Consider the following 20,623-nt stretch of genomic DNA (forward strand, 5'->3'; position numbering starts at 1 on the left):
TCCCAGCCCTCCCCACCGGCTGAACGCCCGGCCCCAGCCTGCGGCGGTAGGCCTCTGCACTCCCGTCACCTTCCTCTGGGAGCCCTTCTGGGCCCCTCCCTTACTTAGCACCTGGTACATGACTTCTCCCCTTCTGTCGGTGATGGAGCTGACGGCTGGCTCTTTTCCAGAGGAGAGGCCTGATTGGTGGGGCGGCGAGGGTGGGGGGGGAGGTGGTCACCTCGGTGGGCATTAATGGGCTTTGGCGCAGGCTAGGTCGCACCGGCGCCTCTCAGTTGCCTGGTGTGGTGCAAGCTGGGAAGGTGAGTGAGCGAGAGTGCCCGAGCGCCGGCGACTGCGAACTGAAGGCGGGCGTCGTCTAGGGGGCGCTGTGAGGTACACCCCTCAGGGCTTGTCCCTTGGGCCATGGGGACCTAGGAATTGGTTTTGAGCAGGGAACTGGGTCAAATCAGGAGTTTTCAAAGATAGCCGGGACAGCGGAAAGGAGCCTGGTGGTGGAGCCTGGGCCAAGCAGAGTTCGGGGTGGGGAGATCACATTAGCCATCCCTGCCACCCACACAGCCGACTGTGCGCCCTCAGCTAGAGTCACGCAGGCCCATGATAACTGCGCACGTGGGCCCGCGCTTGCCTTGGTAACACATCTGTGCACGCCGACCATACACATACCCCCAGCCCTTGCGCTTCTGTACCACACACAAGTGTCCTGGGTACTGCAGGGCCCCGTGCACACCTGCTGCAAGCGTGTGCCCCCAGACCTGCAACCACCACCTACTCGGTGTCCGCTGTGACCCACGCGTAGGTCTACTCCACTGGCCAGCACACACCCTGCAGCGCCCAATGCCGCTCCACTTCCCTTCGTTGCGGGGTCCGCGCGCCGGCGCCCTCCCCGCGACTGCCCGCGTCCCCATTAATCACGCAGCGCTGACGGCGCTGATCTGCGCGCAGGCGGCGTGACGGTGACGGTGACGGCAGGTGACGGAGCGGGCAATCGGCGGGCGCCCATCGGCCCATCTTATCGCTGGGGCCCAGCTGCGGCCCGACTCGTGCCGCCCATTGATCGCGCTGGGCCGAGGCTGGGGGTCAGTGCAGGCCGTGCCGGCCTGACAGCCGCATCCATCGCCGCCCAGACACACGCTGATGGCGGCAGAGACTGCGTGAACTGGCCATTAATCACCGAGCCTGCCGCTGTGTGACGGGGAGGGCGCCAAGGCCAGCCGGCCCGTCAGCCAGCTACCGCGGTTGGCCTAGCCTTCCTCACTCCTGGGTACTGCTACATAGCTCTGTGCCCCAAGCATCACAGTCACCCTGCCCAGGCCTATTATCCCTGGTCCCCGCAGGAGCCTGCTGTGCCAGAAATAAATGGAGGGAGAGTGGCTCCACACTGCAGGAAAAGTCAATGACCGTGTGTAAGGAAGGTAGTAAGGATGGGAAATTGGACGGATAACAGGGGGACACTGTCCTACCTCTCAGTGGGCCTGTTTTCTGGAGACAAAAGCTACTACTTGGCTGGGAAGAGGCAGCCATTTCTCCCCTCTGGCTGCTCCAGCCCTGGCTAGGCTTCACTGGGGATGAGGTCCCAGGGGCCCAGTAAGGGGCAATCTCCTCTCCTTGAAAGTTGGGCCTACACACTGCAAATAAAGACCTAGGCCTTTGCAGTTTCTCTCCTCTCTGCTCCAGAGTTTGTTTGTGTGTTGTGTGCCCCTGAGCCTCTGCTCCTTCCTTGGCCTAGCAAGGAAGCTTCCAGCCAAGCAAGATCTCTCCAGGCCTTTTCTAGGCATTTCCAAGGGCCGACTGTCAGGGAGAGAGCCAGCCTCTGGTTCTTGTTATATACAGTGACCTTCTCTTCTCCCAAGAGGGACAAGGATTGGGAACTCTTCACTGAATTTTAGTATCTTGAGTGCCCAATGCAGCCACCTGTCACCTCACCATGTCCTCACATTGATCCATAGAATATGACTGCCTCCTCAGTATGGATGAGAAAACTAAAGCGCAGGACCTAAAGGGACTAGCCTCATCAGGACCAAGGACCAAACGCAATCAAAACCACATCCCCGTCTGCCATCCTTCAGAACCTGGTTGCTCCCCTCCTGTTGCCTCTGTTATGGGCCCCTCAAGAGCAGGAGCTGCTCAGGCCAGTCCTGGCTGGCCTGGGGAGGGAAGGAGGAATGCTGGGTAAACAATGAACGTCTGCTGCTTTCCGGGCAGAAAGAAGCCTGCTGGGCCTTGGGGTCTAAAACCTGGAGGCCAACAGGGAGTTTGACTCTCACCATTGGGCAACTCCATTTTATTAGAAAAATGGTTGAGAAAGGCTTGCTAACCAAGAAGTCACTTTCTAGCATGACACCACCTTCTGTTTAATTCTAAAAAAACCTCAAAATATCCTATGAACCAATTTGGGGTGGGGGGCAACCTAAGGGGTGTGGTGGTGAGAAGGTATTTGAGCTGAGAAAATAAAGGGGGACAAGATGGCTTCTCAGCAAGGGTCAGGGATGCTGTCTTTCCAGTGCCCTTCCCACTCTCACAGGGGACCACTGACACAGGAACAGGGAGCTGGGATTTATATACAAACACTCCCTCTCCTGCCCACCCAACTGGTTTGCTAGGAGGCACCTAAGAGAGCCCGGGCCCAGAGCTTGGAATTCAACCACTTCCTATGACCAACCCCCACCCTGCTTCACTTTTAATATTACAACAATTTTTCACGCCAAAGCTGAAATAGTGCAAAAAATGGGGCTGCTGTAATTGTTGGTAGATTGTGTGTCAGCCTGATAAGATGTAACAAATATTTTCTTCCCCAGCAATGTCTGTTTCCCTCTTGGTAATGGATGGAGAAACTTCTCATAGTTAGCGAGGGATTGGTCATAAAAACTTCGCCTGGAAGATTAATAATCACAGGCCTTGCTGGAAAAAAATGGGAGGAAAATTAAAATAGCCCAACCTTCCCACTTATCCAAAACCATCTCCCTCACTTCGGAGGCCAGACGAGTGAGGCGGGCCACAGCCCTAAGTACCAAAGAGCGGGATTCCTAAGGAGCAGGAACGGGGCCTGTGATTACACACTACTCTCTCACCAGGACAGCTCTGGACATTAGGGTTCCCTGAACAGCTGGGACTCTATCCCAACCTGCACTTGAGAAGTATGCTGTCACCGCTGCTTCTCTACTCCTCAAACACTGTGAAAGTTTTGGGGGCTGGAGGAAGAGGTCCATATGGGCAAAGCCTGATTCTTGTCCTCTGGGGTATGACCTTAGGCAAGTCACCTTCCTCACACCTGCCACTGCTTGCCTTACCTGTGTGGGATGGAGGTCAGATCTTGAAGACCCCTCTAACTACTCAGCACCTAAGGAAAGTGGTATAGCCTTAGGATATAGGAGCACAGACTCCAACCACTCTGATTCCAAATCCTCCTGGTTTTGTCTCTTACCAGCTAGCTGGGCAAGTGACATAAATGACACCAATATCATACAGCTGCTGTGAGAATGTTAAAAGGAAATGTGAAGCATTAACACAGGCCCTAGTCCACAATCAGCTTTTGCTATATCTGTTGGTATCTGAGGTATCACTGTTCTGTTTTTCTAAGGTGGCTTAAGTTAGGAGAAATAAGATATGGGCAGCCAGGACAGGCCACAGACTGAGCCCTGACTTCAGGGAGTGTCCCATCATCCACCACTGGGCCCCGTTTCCTCAACACCCCACCCCCCACCACCATCACCAAGAACCCCCATGCTGGTATCCTTCAGAGGCCAGGCCGGAAGATCCATTCTGGCAGCAGGGATTAGCTGGGCCCTTCTCAGGGTCTGAGCATGGCCTGAGGGCTCTCAGAGAGCTGAATGGACTCCCACATAATTACCTTAGCCCTCCTGCCCACAGTCTCTTGGACACGCTCAGGTGATCATCATTAATGGGAGAACAGTTGTGCCTGCCCTACGAGGACCTCGTGACTAACCTGGATTAGAGCAATGACTGGATCAAGATGACCATCTTGCTTATCTCTTCTCTCCTGCACATGTAACAGCATGGAGATCTGCCTATGAGGGCAGAGAACCAAAACAACCAGCCTGTGCCAAGGAATGACTTCTGTGGCTAAGCCCTATCTCAGGCAGCACAGAGCTGGAAGACAGGAACTTGCCTGGCAGAGAGCGAGAAAATGTAGTGCTCATCCTACCAGGCAAGAATGTGTTGGTATGGTATCTGTCAGACATTGCTATTTCCCCTTCCTCTCGAGGGGCTGAAAGACCCACTTCAGTGGACTAACAGAGATATAGTACCAGTGATGGGGACATGTCAAAGGGACACAGAAACCAACTGACTTTCAATGGTCAAAGCTGGACCAATTTGAGCAACAAAATAAATAATGTAATGTTGGATTATAATCCAAAATACATAATAAATATCCGTGAGTCCACATTGAGACAAACGAATGAATAAAAAATAGGGAGACAATCTCCTGTGCAGAATTCTAAATAGTTTATGTAGATGCTCACTCCTCAAGGAGGTGGAGCAAAACTGCCCACCCCTTAAGTGAACGGCTGTGCTCAGTGACTTCCAAAGAGGACTGTGTGGGAAGGGGGTTAAAGAGTAACTTTACTGTGGACAAAACTGACAAACACTTCAGCCAGGTGATCAAAGTCAGCATTAACAGTGATAAGTTTTGTTGACAGTATATGATAAAAATTGCACTTTACCTATATGGTCTTCCTCCCAATCACAAGCAATCCAGGTTTAAAGAGAAAAACATCAAACAAACCCCACTGAGGGGTATCTCAGAGAACACACTGCTCAGAACTGTCAAGGCAATCAAAAACAAGGAATGTGTGAGGAACCATCACAGCTATGAGGAACCTAAGGAGAAATGGTAACTAAATGTAATGTGGGGTCCTGAATAGGATCCTGGGATAGAAAAAGGCCATTAGCTAACTCAGGAAATGTGAATAAAGTATAATAATATATTGGTTCATTAACTGTGACAAAAATACAAATAGTAACTGTAAGATGTTAACAGTAAGGGAAACTGAGTGTGAGGTATGTGAGAACACCCTGTACTATCTTCACAACAACTCTGTACATCTAAAACTGTTCTAAAATATAATTTTTTTAATTAAAAGAAGAGAAAGAGATGTAATTAAAATAACCTGTAAAGATTTATTAGAAAACACACCAGGTGGGGCAGGTTCCTTCAAAATAACCATGGGAAAAATGATAATTTAAAAAGAAACACTTTCCACACTGAACTGACAATGCTGCTAACCGCACTGGGATGGGAACAGAGCCAAGCCCAAGGGTGAGCCTTGTGTCCACAGGCTGGACCTGGGCCCAGGATTGCCTGGAAGTCTCTCTCTGCACAAAACCTTGGCCGGCTCACTTCATGTACTTATCCTGCTGGTCAGCCAGAATTTTGGCTGACGACTTGGCATCATAGAAGAGCTCACTGATCTCCTCAACGTGCTCTTTCTCAATGCTGTCCTTCCCGTTGATCTTAGCAAGCAAGTTGGCTGGGGTCAGCAGCTGTACCGAGTACCTAGAGTAAACAGGGGCCAGGATAGGAATGAAATGGTGGCCACAGATAGTCTCCTCCCAGATCAGCAGAGCACTAACACTAGGGGCTGAGTCCAATGCTAAGCTTGTGGCAAACACAGCAGACACAGAAAATATGAGAGCTGTCCTTGCTCAAAGAGCTGTAGTTGTGACCCATTGGAGGGGTCAGAAGTCACCAACATGACAAATTTTTGTCAAGTCTAAAAGTTCTCCGACCGCTCCTTGAAAGGGGTATGACCTTAGGCAAAACCTAGATGTATATAGGTACCAGGCTGGTAATGCCAAGGTCCAGATTGGGACACTGAACATGGCAGGAAAATGAACACATAGCCACCTGAGATCACATGCCCCATCCAAAGGCATGAAAATAAAGTTTTTTAAAGCACCACTCCACCCAAACAAAAGTTTGCAATTCTGCTTCAACCTTAGGAGCAAGGTAAATAGGGACAGGCCGAAGACTGTAAAGTCATGATTTCACAAGGAGTCAGGACACTGAGAAGGGACATCCTGCATACGCAACAGCTTCAAGCCACTGGTGAAGAGTCAGGAAAGCAGTCTACGTATGCACTCATGTTCGCCTACATCCACCATCCCAAATCAAGACACACCTGGAGAACAGATCCAGCAAGAGCAATGCGGCTAGACAGGGCGCAGCCATTGAGCTCCCTGCCCCAGACCCTAGTCTCTGGTTCTGTCCATCTATTCTACCAAGGGGACTGGCCTGGGGTCAGAGTCAGCTCCCTACTATAGGGGTACATTCTGCTATAGGACAAGAGGACTTCAACTGTTATTCTAGTTTTTTAAACACCGTTATCTAAATATTCTGCACTTGGAACTGCAGTGTCCTGGGACAAGACCTATCACACCAGGAAGAGGAGACATGGTCCTATGCCTTGTGAAGGAAGCCTGCATTTATGTCCCAGAACAGACCCCATCCAGGCCTCACAGGCCTTCTGAGAAGGCACTGGCAGAGTCTGGTGCAGCTCCAGGCAGATACAGGTCCAGGGGACAACCAGCTCACCTTAAAGTGGTCTTGGTACCGATCTCCCCCAAGTGGTTCAGCGCTTCCTCACTGATGTTGATTCCCTCTGTCTGGGCTCGGATTTTAATGATCTTTTAGAGGAGAAAAACCATGATTGATAAAGACTGAATTCAAGTGTCCTATTTATAAAGTACTTTAAAAACAACCTTGTTCAGTTTTCCATCCCACATCATAAGAGAAGCAGAAAATCTAGGTCTGGTGGAGCAGAGAGCCACCCCACTACCCAGGACTGCTGGCCTCAAATACCTCTGGGGCACCAGCCACACAGTGAATGGCTTTATAGCCAGGGTGTGATGGTCATACTGACAAGAAAGTGGCTAGTATCCATGGAGGTGTGCACAGGGTATGGCTCAGCTCCTGTCCCTCTGCTCTTCCCACTCAATCCCCAGACCCAGAAAACTGAGGACTCTCCAAAACCTGCACAGGCTCTAACCTTCCCACCACCTATAAGCACTCAGGCAAGAAGAGACATTTTTTATTTGCTTAATAAATACAATGGTTAAATAAATCAAAAAGTTACTTTTAAAGATTTACCAACTCTGGTAACATCACCAGGAGATACCTAGTCTATCAAGAAGAGGCTGATGCTTGTTGCAATTTAAAGATCCTGGCAATGCTAGATGGGAGGCAAGCTGATGGTGAGGTTACTGTAACACAAGTGGCACTGGGAGCCTACAGGCACACCAGCACTGAGTGATAAGGGGCAGCTGAGATAATAATGTTGAGTACTGTGGAGCCGAGATAACTCGAGGCCTTGAGTCTCATATAATACAGGAATTTTTCACGTTGGCAGCTTTGTAAACAAGATATCAAGAAGCCCTTGTTTAAATTAAAGCCATAAAAACACACCCAGGTAGAGGAGTAGGAAATGGGAAAGACAGAGCCCCACCTAAAGCCTTACAAGGGGAAGAGAGGGACCAGAAGTTTAGGAGATGGACATTTCAAATTGGCCTTTCAGCTCTCAGGCAGAGACCCTGAGGACAGGAGCTGCAAGTAGAGAGAATGTAGTGTTTGGTGACTCTGATAAGGGCCCCAGTAAGTCAGCTGCTATGAACAGGAAAGGTCCTGCTCAGTAAGAAAGCCAGGTCTTGCAGAAGTGGGATAGGGGTTGGGGCTGAGGTGGCCAGGCCAGCATGCACTCAAGGAGGTAGCCATGGCTGGAGGGCCAGGTGCTGGAAAATCTTTCATTCTGTCAAGGGACTCAAACTCAGATATTTGTATGAAATATCCTGATTTCTAAATGTTGGCAACTTGTTCAAATATTTCATGCTGCACCAGCCACATAAAACCTATCTGTTCAGCCAGTGCTGCCAGGGTGTAACCTCTGACAAAAGAATCTTAACTTCTACGTGAAGGGTTCCACCATCTGGAGTCCAAAGCTAAATCAGCTGAGCACTGAAGTTACTGAAAGGGCATGAGGAGGAAGGCAGGAAGGGCGTGGGGAGAGACCCCCATTCCCGGCTCCAGATGCAGGACTTCCCTCTGACCGCAACAATCAGAGCCAGACAGGTATGTGCTCCAATATAAAAGTCTTCTCACTGACTGTTGGGAACTAAGGAAACTTCCAAGTCCTGCTGAGAAAAATGTCCCCTGGGGCCTTCAGAAACTCTGGGGAAATGCAAATATTCAATCCTAGAGCCTGGTCAATGGGGAAAGCTTCAGTCCTGAGTATCTCATCTTCAGTGAGCTGCACTGAATTGGAAGCTGGGCTTCAGGAATGTCAGGGACACTGCTCTCACTCTCCCTAGAGCAGGTGAGAGCAATCCCAAGAGCTCCTGCCTCAGACTGCTCAGAAATGGACGGTTCATAAATTAGATCTTTAATCATTTAATAATAATGCAGGTTATAGTTTATGAGGGTGTCGGCAATGATGGCAGAGTACACAAGTTAAAGTTACTTTGTTTTTCAAAAAACCTACCCCAGGCTCCAGTAAAAATACTAAACCCACAAGAACAAAGCAATGTGGGTGCTGGCAGTTAGTCTATCCTCTGCTAACCCAAGAGGAAGCCTGGCTGAGCCAAGACAGGAACCAGTCCGGGAGCCAGCCAGCAGTCACTACTCTGGAGGCAGAGTGATGAACACTTCACGGGAGCTCAGACTGCATGCTCCAGGTTCGAATGGAAGCAACAAATATGAACTGGCTCTGAGTGGGGTCCTAGCTCTGCAGCTTATTCTCTGTGATCATGAGGTCCTTGTTGTCCCTGAGCTGCAAATCCTGGTTATTAAAAGCTGTTGTGAGGATCACAGTGTATGTCTGTGAAGCACCTGTAAGCTGTTAATAACAGTAATAATTACTGCAATAAGAAGGGATGGCCAGCCCTATTCCTTCCCTAAGTTATTGTCATTATCTCACTCAGTCCTCACGACAATCCTGAAAGGAGAGAGCAAATCCTCCAGTAAACTATGAAGGCCAAGGCTCACAGAGGTGCACCAAACTGCTTAAGTTACTCAACCACAATGTGTTCCATGTGTGCATGGCTGCTTCTCCCAGCAGGAAACTTGGGACTCTTTTGCTTTTCCTTCTGATTCTATCCAGTGAATACCTTGGCTTCAACCTAGCATTCATCCAAGAGCAAGAGACCATTACCTGGTGATAAGGCCTCTAGCCATGGACACTATCTCCCAAAAAACACACACAGTTGCTGCTATGAACTAAACCTGTTTTAGTATTCTGTCAATGCTAGTTATGAAGGGAGATCTCTGGTTCCATGCTAACCTTGATACTCCTGGGCACTGGGTCAACATGAAATGCTGTCAGGGCCAGGGAGGACAGGCCACACGCGAGCAAGGGGGTAACTGCGGAGTACTCAGGAGAGGCCTTCCTCAGAGCTCCAAAAGAAAAGGCCCTTCCAACAAACTGCCAGAGGGATGCCACACCGAATTTAGGGATTTCTAATAGGAGGGAAGCTGGTGGCATAGCACTTAGGACATGGGTGTCAGGATTAGCCAGTTAGTCAGTCTGGTCACCTATTAGCCACTGACAAGTTTTATGAACTTAGGCACTGAGTTCACTTGAGTCTTGGTATCCTCACCTTTTATGAATGACAATGATAATAGTTCGCCCTACCTCATGGTTACTGAAAATCAAACATGCTGGCTAGGTTCATGCTGGCTAACCATGTCCATAGGCTTAGCATGATGTCCAATAAACAGTGCCTTTGCTCTAGTAAGAGGAGAGGGTCCAGGCAGAGCCCATCAAGACATCAGTGCAGCCCTCTGGTCCATTCCAACATTTCCAACCTTGGCCACACACAGACTCCACAGTGAGAGACTTACATGTGGGCAGTGAGATCATCTGGGGCATGGGTGGGCAGAGCAGGAAAAAAGAGCACAGCCCATGCTCTAGGACAGCAACCTATGGCACAACCCACCACCAAGCAAACGGCCTGAGCCGTGCAACGCACGGCCTGGCTTTGCATCCTGGACTTGCCACTGTGTAACTCAGCCATCAAAAGAAAAAGACATTATGACTGTAACAACTGCTGAAGTATCAGTAAGGGGACCAGAAATTCTAAGTGTGCAGTGCCTGGGCACTGTTTGGCACACAGCTGGTGCTCCTGCTCCAGATCGAGCAAGAGATAATTCATTCAGGAAGAACTGGGACTGAACTCCTTGAGATAAGGCTCAATCTCATACATCCATGTCACCTCGAGTCCCAGCATAACCCAAATTCATCTCACATGGAATTTTGACCGTGCGCTCTGTCAGGCACTGAGGTAGATGTTTCCATATACACCTCCTTCAAGCCTTTCATTGTCAGCTTAGTTTTATGACCTCCATTCCAGGTGCCCCTCTAAACTGTGTGACCCTACTTCACCCTCATCTCTATTGCCAAGGCAGCAACCCCAGGCACAGCTTCCAAAAACCACAAGAAACTGGTCATGTTGTTTACAGTACCCAGGCTCTGCTAGGACCCAAACATTTGCCCCATCCAGGTTCTGTGCCCTGCTAGAGCCAGCTTGCTATGGGTTCTGGTGGGACAGAGTGCCTAACTTTGTCCACTGAGCAGAAAAGACCTCGGACAGGGCCTAGCCTGGGCACCAAGCTATTGCTAAATCATATTTTACTGCCTCTTTCCTAGAGCCAGTGGCCTCCCTAATGGCTGTCATCTAGTCAATATCTTTCACTATTTCTTTCTTAAAGTTTTTAAGAAGGGATATAGGGAACTGAGGTTTTCTGACACTTCAGGCAACGTCTAGTTGGCCCACCCATCCCTCAGAATGGGGGACTGAAGCTCCAGAGTATTGTGACTTGCTCAAGGCAGCAGCTAAGTGGTGGGACAGTGGTGGGAGCCAGGTCTGTTCTGTGGATACCTTCCTGCACAGATTCAGGGAACACTGGGAACAAATGAGAGGAGAAAGGAAAATGAAGGAGGGAGAAAGGCAGGCTTACCTGTTTCATTTCCTGTGGAGTGTACAGCATGGTCCGAATGATCATCACTCGGTCTAGAAGGTCAAGAGGGATGCCATGAGGGGAGGTGATGTCCTCAGTGCCCCTGCAAGAGCCAGAATGATCACATCACTGTGGCCTCTCTGAAACCAGAAACTGAACATTGGACATGGCTGAGGCACTCACAATGACAAAACAGCTAGTTTATATCCTGAGACAAGAGCCAGGACCACAGGGTAATCAGGCTAACATTCAGGTGTCATCAAAAACAACTTCATTATTTTAGCAAATATCAATATCACAGGAAATTTGGGGAAAAGAAAAAAAGGCCACATACAATCATAATATACACACTTGCCAAATTTTCATAGTCACATTTTTATAAATTTCAACTATTGCAGGTTTTTTTTCTTTTGTTCATGATGCTTCAGTCTTAATAACCCATTAAGTATTTTACAAAACCCAAATTGTTGGATATTTAGGCAGATTACAATTATTGGCATTTTTATTAATGATGCTTTGATAAATAATTTTATGCATACAGACATGAACATTTCATGAGCAACTCTTGTAGTGCCTGACATAATCCTGATTTCTATTCAAATGAATGAATGGGTGAATGAATATCCTAATTTACACAGCTACTACGCAAGTGATCTGATCTCATTGTAGTACAGCCAGCACTGGGTATTCTAATTCTTAAACTCTGCTGCTTTGATGGTTTAGAAAAAGGAAGGGTAACACCTTGTTTGAATTTGCATTTCCTTGATTCATTTGAATGTTTTCCCTTATATCTAGTAGTTATTTTAGTTCTTTTGGGGAACTGTCCAATGTCTTTTGCCTATATTCCTCTTAAATCCTTAGCCAAGCCACAGGAAGAATGGCCCAGGAAAGGAACCCTGTTAAACCACCAGGCCCTGGGGCACCAGCTGCCTGGCTTCAGCCACAATGTCTGGAAGCCCACGTGCTATAGGATTCTGCCTCAGCCTTCAGGAGTCACAGCATCAGCCAGTCTACATCAGCACCATTTCTGATGTAAAGAAATACAGAGTCTATGGTCATAACTTAGCAACAAAACAAAGAATAGAAACAGGTTATTTGGATCTAACTGTTGATATCAGAATGTTCGGTTTCAAATATAAGTAAGCATTGTAGATATAGAACCTCAGTAAAAAAATCTATCTGTTGAAATTCCATCCAGTCAGTTGAACTGTAAATGTATATTTATTATTGCAAGAATAAAAAGTTCTGATACATGCTACAACAGGAAGAACCTTAAAAACATGCTAAGTGAAAGAAGCCAGGTACGAAAGGGCAGATGATGATTCTACTTATAGGAAATACTAGGAAAGGCAAGTTCATGAAGACAGAGTAGAACAGAGGTCACACGGGCAAGGGAAGGGAAAATGGGACTTGCTGCTTAAGGGAGACAGTTTCTGTTTGGAGAAACAGAAAAGTTTTGGAGATGGATGGTGGTGATGGTTATAAAACACTGTGAATGTAATTAATGCCACTGAATTGTATATCTAAAAGGCAAATTCCATGTTATATACATTTTGCCACAATAAAAACAATTTTAAAAAAGAATAAAATTCTACATTAATGAATAATTGTTAAATATAACTAAAAAATAATTAAGACCTTACAAAATAAATGGGAAAACAGAATAATAGCAAACACAAATATTAAGATAACTTTAGAGAAAACAAATCTCTTCCACCAAGAAATCATTCTAAATAACAAGGAAGATTATAAAGATTGAATTCTATTATGATTCAAATCTTGATATTTGGTTTGTCTGCAATCTTCTCATTGAACAAAATAACCTTTAAAAACTACATTTAATTTTTAGTTATTTAATTCTAGTTAGGCAATAAATTTGAAGTTTCTTAAGTCCTATTTGGGAATTCTCTTGAAAATTCTTGGGAAATCTTTAAAAGATCTCACCTTTACCATGTTAAAATATACCAAATTCTGTAACACTCAGGATAAATCATCTTCAATTCAGACATAACAACAAATTTAAGTCTACAGAAGAAATGGTTAGGGAAAAATAAAGTACTCCCTAATCAAACTTCAAAATAACATAATTTATAGGAATGCATTAAGAAAATTTTTTATAGTTTTGAGTCCACGAAATTAAAAATTGTAACAAAAAAGTCTTCTTAAAGACTGCTAAGCATTTTTCAGGAATTAAAGACAAAATATTTTTGAAATTTGTCCAAGCTATGAAACTTAGGTATAGTTTCTTTTAGAAAACATATTAGTGAAATATGGTTTCTGGAACTCTATTCTGCTAGGCATGAAAGGGGCTATGACATTGCTAAGCCGGCCAGAGAACAGAGTCTCTATTTACCAGTGCTCCTACATAGGGCAGTGACCTCAGAAGGCACTCTCAGTGCAGGGCAATCACTGTTAGACAAGGTGGCCAGAATTGCCATATTACAACATAAAATTGCTAACAATAAACTACAATGATAATTATATTTTGGCTAAAACTGCAAATTTATTCTTGCATCTATAAGTTCATTTCTGGCTTTGGCCTCAAACTAACATTGATTTCACCATTATGCCATTCAACAACTGTTCAAACTGTGTTAATGGTGTGCCCCTAACAGATGTAGAGTTTTGGGTTGTGAGGCCACAGGCGCAATTCTCCTTGGAATCCAATATGGTATATCTGTAGGAACGAGGTAATTATGCTTCTAGAAATTTATCCTATAGATATACTTACATGTGTGTAAAATGACTGACTCATTTGTGAATACTTTTACTTTACACAGGGTTCCTCCACTGTAACACTAAATTTTGGACCAAATAATTTTTTGTAGGGGACTGTCCTGAGCATTGTAAGATGATCAGCAGCATCCCTGGCTTCTACCCTCCAGATGCCAGCAATACCTCCAGTCACAACAAGTGAAAATGTCCCTGGCTGAGAATCACTGCCTGACTGATTCTTTATGTAACTCCCTATAACTGCAGGGACACAGATAACACAAAGTTTCTACGGTAACAGAAGTGCACTAAAGAATGCTTTTCTGGGTAAAACGAAGTGTAACTCCCAAAAGTCCACTGAGCCCTTGCTCAGTAGACATAGGAAGAGTGCTAAGAAGAAAGCCATTTGATTTTTTGATGAAGCGGCCAAAACAATTCAATGAAGTAAGAAGTTTTTTCAACAAATGCTTCTGGGACAACTGGGTATCCACATGCAACAGAATGAAGTTGGACAGACTCCTTGCACCACACAAAAAATTAACTCCTAAGTGATCAGAAAACTACATGTCAGAACTAGAACTAGAACTCTTAGAAGAAATCATAGGTGTAATTCTTTATGACCTTAGATTATGTAATGAATAGTTTCTTAGATATAAGACTAAAAACACAAGCAACAAAAAACAGATAAATTAAACTTCATCTAAAGTCAAAAATTGTGTGTCAAGACACTATCAAGAAACTGAAAAGACAGCTCATAGAATGAGAGAAAATACTGCAAATCATATATCTGGTGAGGGTCTAATATCCAGAATACATAAAGAATTCTTACAACTCAATAATAAAAAGACAAATAACCCGAATAAAAAATGGGCAAAGGATCATAAACAGATAATGCTCCCAAGAAAATATACAAATGGCCAATAGGCACATGAGAAGATGCTCAACATCACAACCATCAGGAAAATGCAAATCAAAACCACAGTGAGATACCACGTCACACCCATTAGGACAGCTAGAATCAAAAAGTCAGACAATAACAAGTGTTGAGTATGTGGAGAAGTTGGAACCCTCACACGCTGCTGGCTGGAATGGTGCAGATACTATGGAAAAGAGTCTGACAGTTCCTCAAAAGGTTAAGCAGAGTTATCATTTGACCCAGCAATTCCACTCCTAGGCATCTCAATGTCCATCAACTGATGAATAGAAACTGTGCTATTTAATATTCCATACTTTGGAATACTATTCAACCTTAAAAACTAATAAGTATTGATACATGCTATAAAATGGGTGAAACTTCACAACACTACGCTGGGTGAAAAAAGCCAGACACGAAAATGTACAGATTGTATAGTGCCATTTATATGAAAGGTCCATGAAGGCAAATGCATAGGGACAGAAAGTAGATTAATGGTTGACAGGGGCTGTAGGGTGGGGCTGGGGAAAAACTACATGGGAGGGGAGATGCGGGTAAAGGTGGCAGGGTAGCTGTTGCTAAGTTTTCTTTTTGGTATGATGAAAATGTTCTAAAATAGACTGTGGTGATGACTGTATAACTTTGTGACTATGTTAAAAAACCCCTGAAATTTATACTTTAGCTGTGTGAATTGTATTATGTGTGAATTATATCTCCATAAAGCTGGTTTTTTTAAAGTGAACTCAGAGTGAACAGAGACCACACTGTTTCTTAAGTCTCCGTGCAACAGTGACTTGTAGAGAGGAACTCCTACAAAGACTTCTTAATCCCAGGAAGCTATCTTCCACAGGAAAAGAAGATCTCTCAGTTTTTAGAGCTAGAATCAGGGCCAAGCTCTCCTTTAACAGTTGAGGATTTTGCTGCCTGAAAGGGAAAGGACTTCTCAAGGTGAGGAGAGTGGAGCTAGTGCGACTTCACCTTCTACTGTGTCCATGGATGAAGGAATGGCTTCCTTCATCTTCCTGTGCACAAGGAGAGGTGACCTAGAGGACTTAGGGGCTGTCTGCACTTTCACGGTGGCTCCCTGCACCACCATCAAAGCTCCACTCCCAGTCACTGATGGAGCCACTTGGGAAAGCAGTGCAGAAGAGCAGAGATGGTATGGGCTTTGGAGCCAGACGGCCCTCAGGCTTGTGGCCCATGCAGGTCACCTCCCATGTGAGTCTGGAGCTATCACCTACCCACAGGGTGGTCAGGGTGCCTTAAATTACATGAAGACCCATGTAGAGTACTCTGGTCAGTTTCTGGCACAGAGGAAGCCCTCAATTACTGTGAGTTCCCTTCCTCAACTCTTTCCTTTCAAGCACTGTAGGTCAGATATGGGTCTCAAGTTAAGGAAGCTCAATAACTCTCCTGCATGCCAGGAGCACACAGCCTCCAAGGCTCTGTTCCCCTCACTAGTCTGATGGGCAGCAAGTCAGATGTTGCCAAAACTGTACATATGTCCCAGAAAGTCCATCATTTCACATCTAAACCAAATCTTGTCGAGAGCACGAGCTCTGAAGTCCAATGCTCTGGTCAAATTCCAGCTTTGCTTCTGAGCTGTGTAACGATAGCCAAATGCCCCATCCTGGTGTAGCCTTAGGGCCCTCATCCAAATGAAAACAGCAGTTCTTTCCTAAGTTGAGGTGAGAACAGTGTGCCTAGTACACAGACAGAGCTCCTCAATACATTGGCTATTATTTTTATCATTGCTGTTTTGACATTATTATCACTGCTAAACAAATTTCCCACTAGGGCCTGGCACCAAAATCCTCTTGGAGAGCACACACTAATTTTAAGTACCTGAGTGGGCCTGCACAAGACCTACACTCTGAGCATCTTCTCTCCACTTAGGTGACTATAGTCTGACAACAGCGAATAGCTACAGCCTCGAATAGCTACAGCACTTGATCAAGTCAATCAGAACGGGGGTGGGGCCAGGGCCAAGTCTCCCAGGTTGCAGGCTGACCACAGCTCTGTCCACATTAGGTAGTTATGAGATAAAGCCACCTTCCTATGCACCTTTTCCTGGATAAGATGTGACTGAGAGAAGGTACTTTGAGTCCTAAGAGATCTTGCTCCTGCAAGAAGCTGCCAGGCTCTACTGGCATCTGCTGGGCTAGATTATCTACTGTAAAGAAAAGGAGCCTGTTAGCAGAGCTCTCCAGCAGAGGGCACCATTTGTTCAGGGCTAAGCCCTTTCACCTGCTGTCCAACTGAAGCCAGGCCTGACTAAAACAAGGCAAGTCTAGCAAACCTATGGGGACTGTGTGGCAGGGACACCAGGCTCACCAGGCACCAGGCCACATATCTAGTTTCCAGATGCTTCCTAGGTAGCCAGGCTCCTCTCACCAATGGCTGGCCTGGACCAGGTACAAGCTGCCTTCTCTCCAAAATGCAGACAACACCTGTGACAATGATGTCGTCAAGATAGCATTACAGGGATTCGAAGAGTGAATACAAGATGTTGCTACATGAACTTGAATCAACACACAAGTACTAATTCCCAGTCAACTGAGAGGGGACCTGAGAGAGTCCCGGCTCAGCACCAGCAATACAGCTTCTGGATAGCTTCAAATGAGACAAAGCTGTTCCATCGAGAGCCAGCTAAACTGGATGTGACCCACCTCCATTCAAGAGTTAAATCTAAGTGAATCAGCAATATGGGTTCCTAATTCAGTGTGGCTCAGGCTCTGTGCTGATACTCATGAGCCTTGAAGTCTCTTTCTGGATTCCTAGCACTCCTGATGCCAGGAGCATGCAGTCTCCAAGGCTCTGTTCCCCTCACTACTCTGCTGCAGGCTTGAAAAGGCACGCCTCGCCATCCTACTTCACGACCCTAGTCGTGCTAGAATCAGGCCCCGACTTTCAAACAGGAGTACAGAAAACAAAAAGAGCAAGAAAACTACCAAGTATGGGATACCGACACCTAGGCTTGTGAGGTGGGAAGATGGTATGTTCTCTGGGGTTCACAGGCCTACAGAATACTCAGGAGAAAAAAGAACTTCAACCAAGCCCAATCCCTGCCCTGGGCCCATCTTAGCAGGGTGACCATCATACAAGCATTTGCCTTCCAGGTATCAACACCTCCCCTTTTCAAAGGCAGGCCTAATGGAGTGGGGGCAAGTGCTAGAGTGGTTCCAAGTAGTTCTGAAATAGAGAGAAATTTTTGTTTTCGTTACCAGTTTCACTATCAGAAAGATCTGGGTTCTCATCTTATCTTTATGACCAGGGGTAAGTTATGCTGCCATTCTGTTTCCTCACCTGAAAAATGAAGCCAAGAATACTTACCTCCCAGAACTAGTAAGAGGATAGAAGTTAACATATGTAGTGTCACCCAAGGCCAGCCTGTCTGACCTTACCTTTGCCCACTCCAACTGAAGGACCAAATCATACCCCAATGTTACCCCAGAGACTCCGTGGGAGACCCTCATATTTAGTAATGGTGGCTGTTGCCTTTGGTGACCCCTGACAGATTGAGGCTAACACATGAACTACCTCTGAAGGCAAGCCATTTTGGCATATTTCTCTCAAAGTGAACATGACCTCCCTTTATCCCCATCCTGACTCACGACATAATGGGTTTAAAGTAATCCAAGAGGAAAAAATGAAGCCAAGTAGAAGGTGGAAAACCCTCATGGATAGCAGACAGCCACCCTACCTGATGACACAGTTGCCTCGGTTGGACGCAAAGATGACAATGGGGGCAATAGAAGATTCCAGGGCCCGGTGCAGGTAAGTGAAGCACTCGATGTCCAGCATGTGGACCTCATCAACAAAGAGCACACCTGGAACCAGCTCAGCAATGCCCTGATCAATGTACTTGTTCACCACCTTGTTAATCTCTCCTCGAAGTTTATCTAGGAGACAGCAAGGGTGGACAGGCAATGTCAGTACCAGGTGGGGAAAACTGTCACCTTCTTTCTTTTTTACTTTTTTATTTTATTATTTTTTTTGTCATCTTCTGTCTTCTTCCATCTGAATTCAGCCCAAACTCAAGTTTGGAGCATGGTTTTACTGCTAGCTATGTGACCCCTAGGCAAGTTATGTCCCCATTCCAGGCTTCAGTTTCATTATCTGAAATTAGGGATAATTACACAAGAAGTCACAAAATCAGCAGCTTCCCCCAAAGAAGTGCTTTAAGTCACACTCCTCACCAGGCCTTATTACTCACATGCACCCAAACTTAGCTCCCTGCCTAATCCCAGAGACACTGGTGTTCGGGAGTCATGGATGAAATGAGTTTCCATATGTAAATTTTCTTGTTCTGCACTGGCAAATGACCCTTTCAAAGCTTAGGTTAATTAACTTTCATTCAAGTGCCTGGACAAAGGAATGAAGGAATGAATAGAAGACATGTGTAGAATCCTTTCTGGAAGGAAACCCATGAGGAATGAAAGGTTCGGAGGAAAGGTCCAATTTCAGAGGTCTAAAAGGGATGAGTCTCTCAAAAGTTAAAGAACCCATCTAAGGTCATAGTTCTCATTTTCCAAACCAGCTCCTGCACTATCATCAGGAGGGAACGGCTCACAAACAGAATATGAAGATTTGATACAGTATCTTCCAACAAAGCCCAACATGAGGCAGGAATGGTCAAATGGGGATACATGGCCAAAATCATGTTAAAATATAGTAACTGCTCTTGGTGACTCTAATAGAAAGGTCTCAGATCACTCTGTTGGCTAAAACTTAAATTAAAAAGATGCTTTCGTGTTTAATATTTTAAGGTGACAAAGCTATAGGTGGTAAATAGAAAAAAAGGGATGCACCAGCTGGGAAGAGAAGCATGCTAAACTAAAGGTCCACAAGGGAGCAAGCAACATTCCTGCCAAGCTCTGGGAAGTGCCCAAGAGGCTGAGCATGGTGGGCTGGGGAACCTTAGCAGCAGAGGGTGGTCTGGTACCTAGGCAGGGGAGTTTGCTGTGTTCAGGTGTGCTCTGGCAGAAACTATCTTGAAGAGCTGGGGCAACACAATCCACATTTCTGGGACCTCAAAGGGACCAGAGACTGTGAAGGCCTCCATCTCCAAAGATGAGTGCAAAGATATTGAATGCAGTCAAAAGAGTATGCTAGCAGACCCGGCCAGAGAACATACAGTATGCTTTCAGCTGTCTAAACAGACTATTAGGGTAAGGTCAGGCTCTGAAGGGAAAAGAAGAAAGAACATGTTCCGAGACACTTCCTCAGCTTTGGGGAGTCACTCACAGCACCTCGCACAGGAAGGATATCAGAATCCAGGGCCCTCCAGCTCCACTTCTGGCTCACAGGCCTTGCTGTTTCTCTTACCTGTGATTTCTGTCTTCTTCGGCTTCATTAACTGACCCATCATAGACAGGATGTCTTGTCCCCCCTGTGTAAGAAAAAAGTTACAGAGTCCTGCTTTCTAAGGCAAAGGCAAAAGTCTCACCATCACCCCCTATCCCACCGGTTCCCATTCTACTCTACATGGGGTCCTGAGGTATGCAGACCCTAGACAGCTCCACTGGAAAGCTTGAGGAGCTTCTAAATACAGGAATTCTTAAGAGGTTCCCCCAGACCTGCAGTAGTCAAATAAAATCCCTTTGTGGGAGGTACAGCTCTGTGGGAACTGCCCCAGCCTCCTTCTCCAGCTGTATCTTTTTCCAATCCCATATTCCATGATTATCCAAACAGGACTCCTTACTCTTCCTTGAATACCCAAGTTCTTTTATGACTCAGTACTTTTGCGTATTCTAGTCCATCTACCAGGAACCACATTCACTTTCCTGGGGAAACTCCCAGTTATACATTAAAGTTCAGGTTAAATGTCCACTGTGGGGTGTACTTACAACATCTGATCCTCAACACAGCCCTGCAGGCAGGAACTATTATGCTCCTTTCACAGAAGAGGAAACTCAAAATCAGAGCCCCAAGTCACAGAAAACCCCGAGACCCAAGGCAACTAATTAGCCGAGCTCATAAGTGTCACAACGACACAATCCCTGACTTCTAATTCTTAGCCCAGCACT

At 46.1% G+C, this 20,623-nt stretch overlaps 1 protein-coding gene across 2 annotated transcripts in view; it reads right to left on the minus strand.

Moving 5' to 3' along the window:
- Window positions 1-5,117: 5,117 nt before the first annotated feature.
- RUVBL1 (RuvB like AAA ATPase 1) overlaps window positions 5,118-20,623 on the minus strand; it is a 38,998-nt gene continuing 23,492 nt past the window's right edge. The window contains exons 7-11 of one of the 2 annotated variants that reach the window (XM_006909031.3): window positions 19,923-19,986; window positions 18,298-18,496; window positions 10,970-11,072; window positions 6,557-6,648; window positions 5,118-5,518 (exon numbers count right to left, since the gene is read on the minus strand). In XM_006909031.3, the coding sequence (XP_006909093.1) occupies window positions 5,359-5,518; window positions 6,557-6,648; window positions 10,970-11,072; window positions 18,298-18,496; window positions 19,923-19,986 (618 nt within the window). In that variant the 3' untranslated portion in view covers window positions 5,118-5,358. The remainder of the gene's footprint in view (window positions 5,519-6,556; window positions 6,649-10,969; window positions 11,073-18,297; window positions 18,497-19,922; window positions 19,987-20,623) is intronic. The other variant, XM_025044789.1, reaches the window with a different exon arrangement.

This window comes from Pteropus alecto, unplaced genomic scaffold (assembly GCF_000325575.1).
Source record: "Pteropus alecto unplaced genomic scaffold, ASM32557v1 scaffold191, whole genome shotgun sequence".
Lineage (NCBI taxonomy): Eukaryota > Metazoa > Chordata > Mammalia > Chiroptera > Pteropodidae > Pteropus > Pteropus alecto.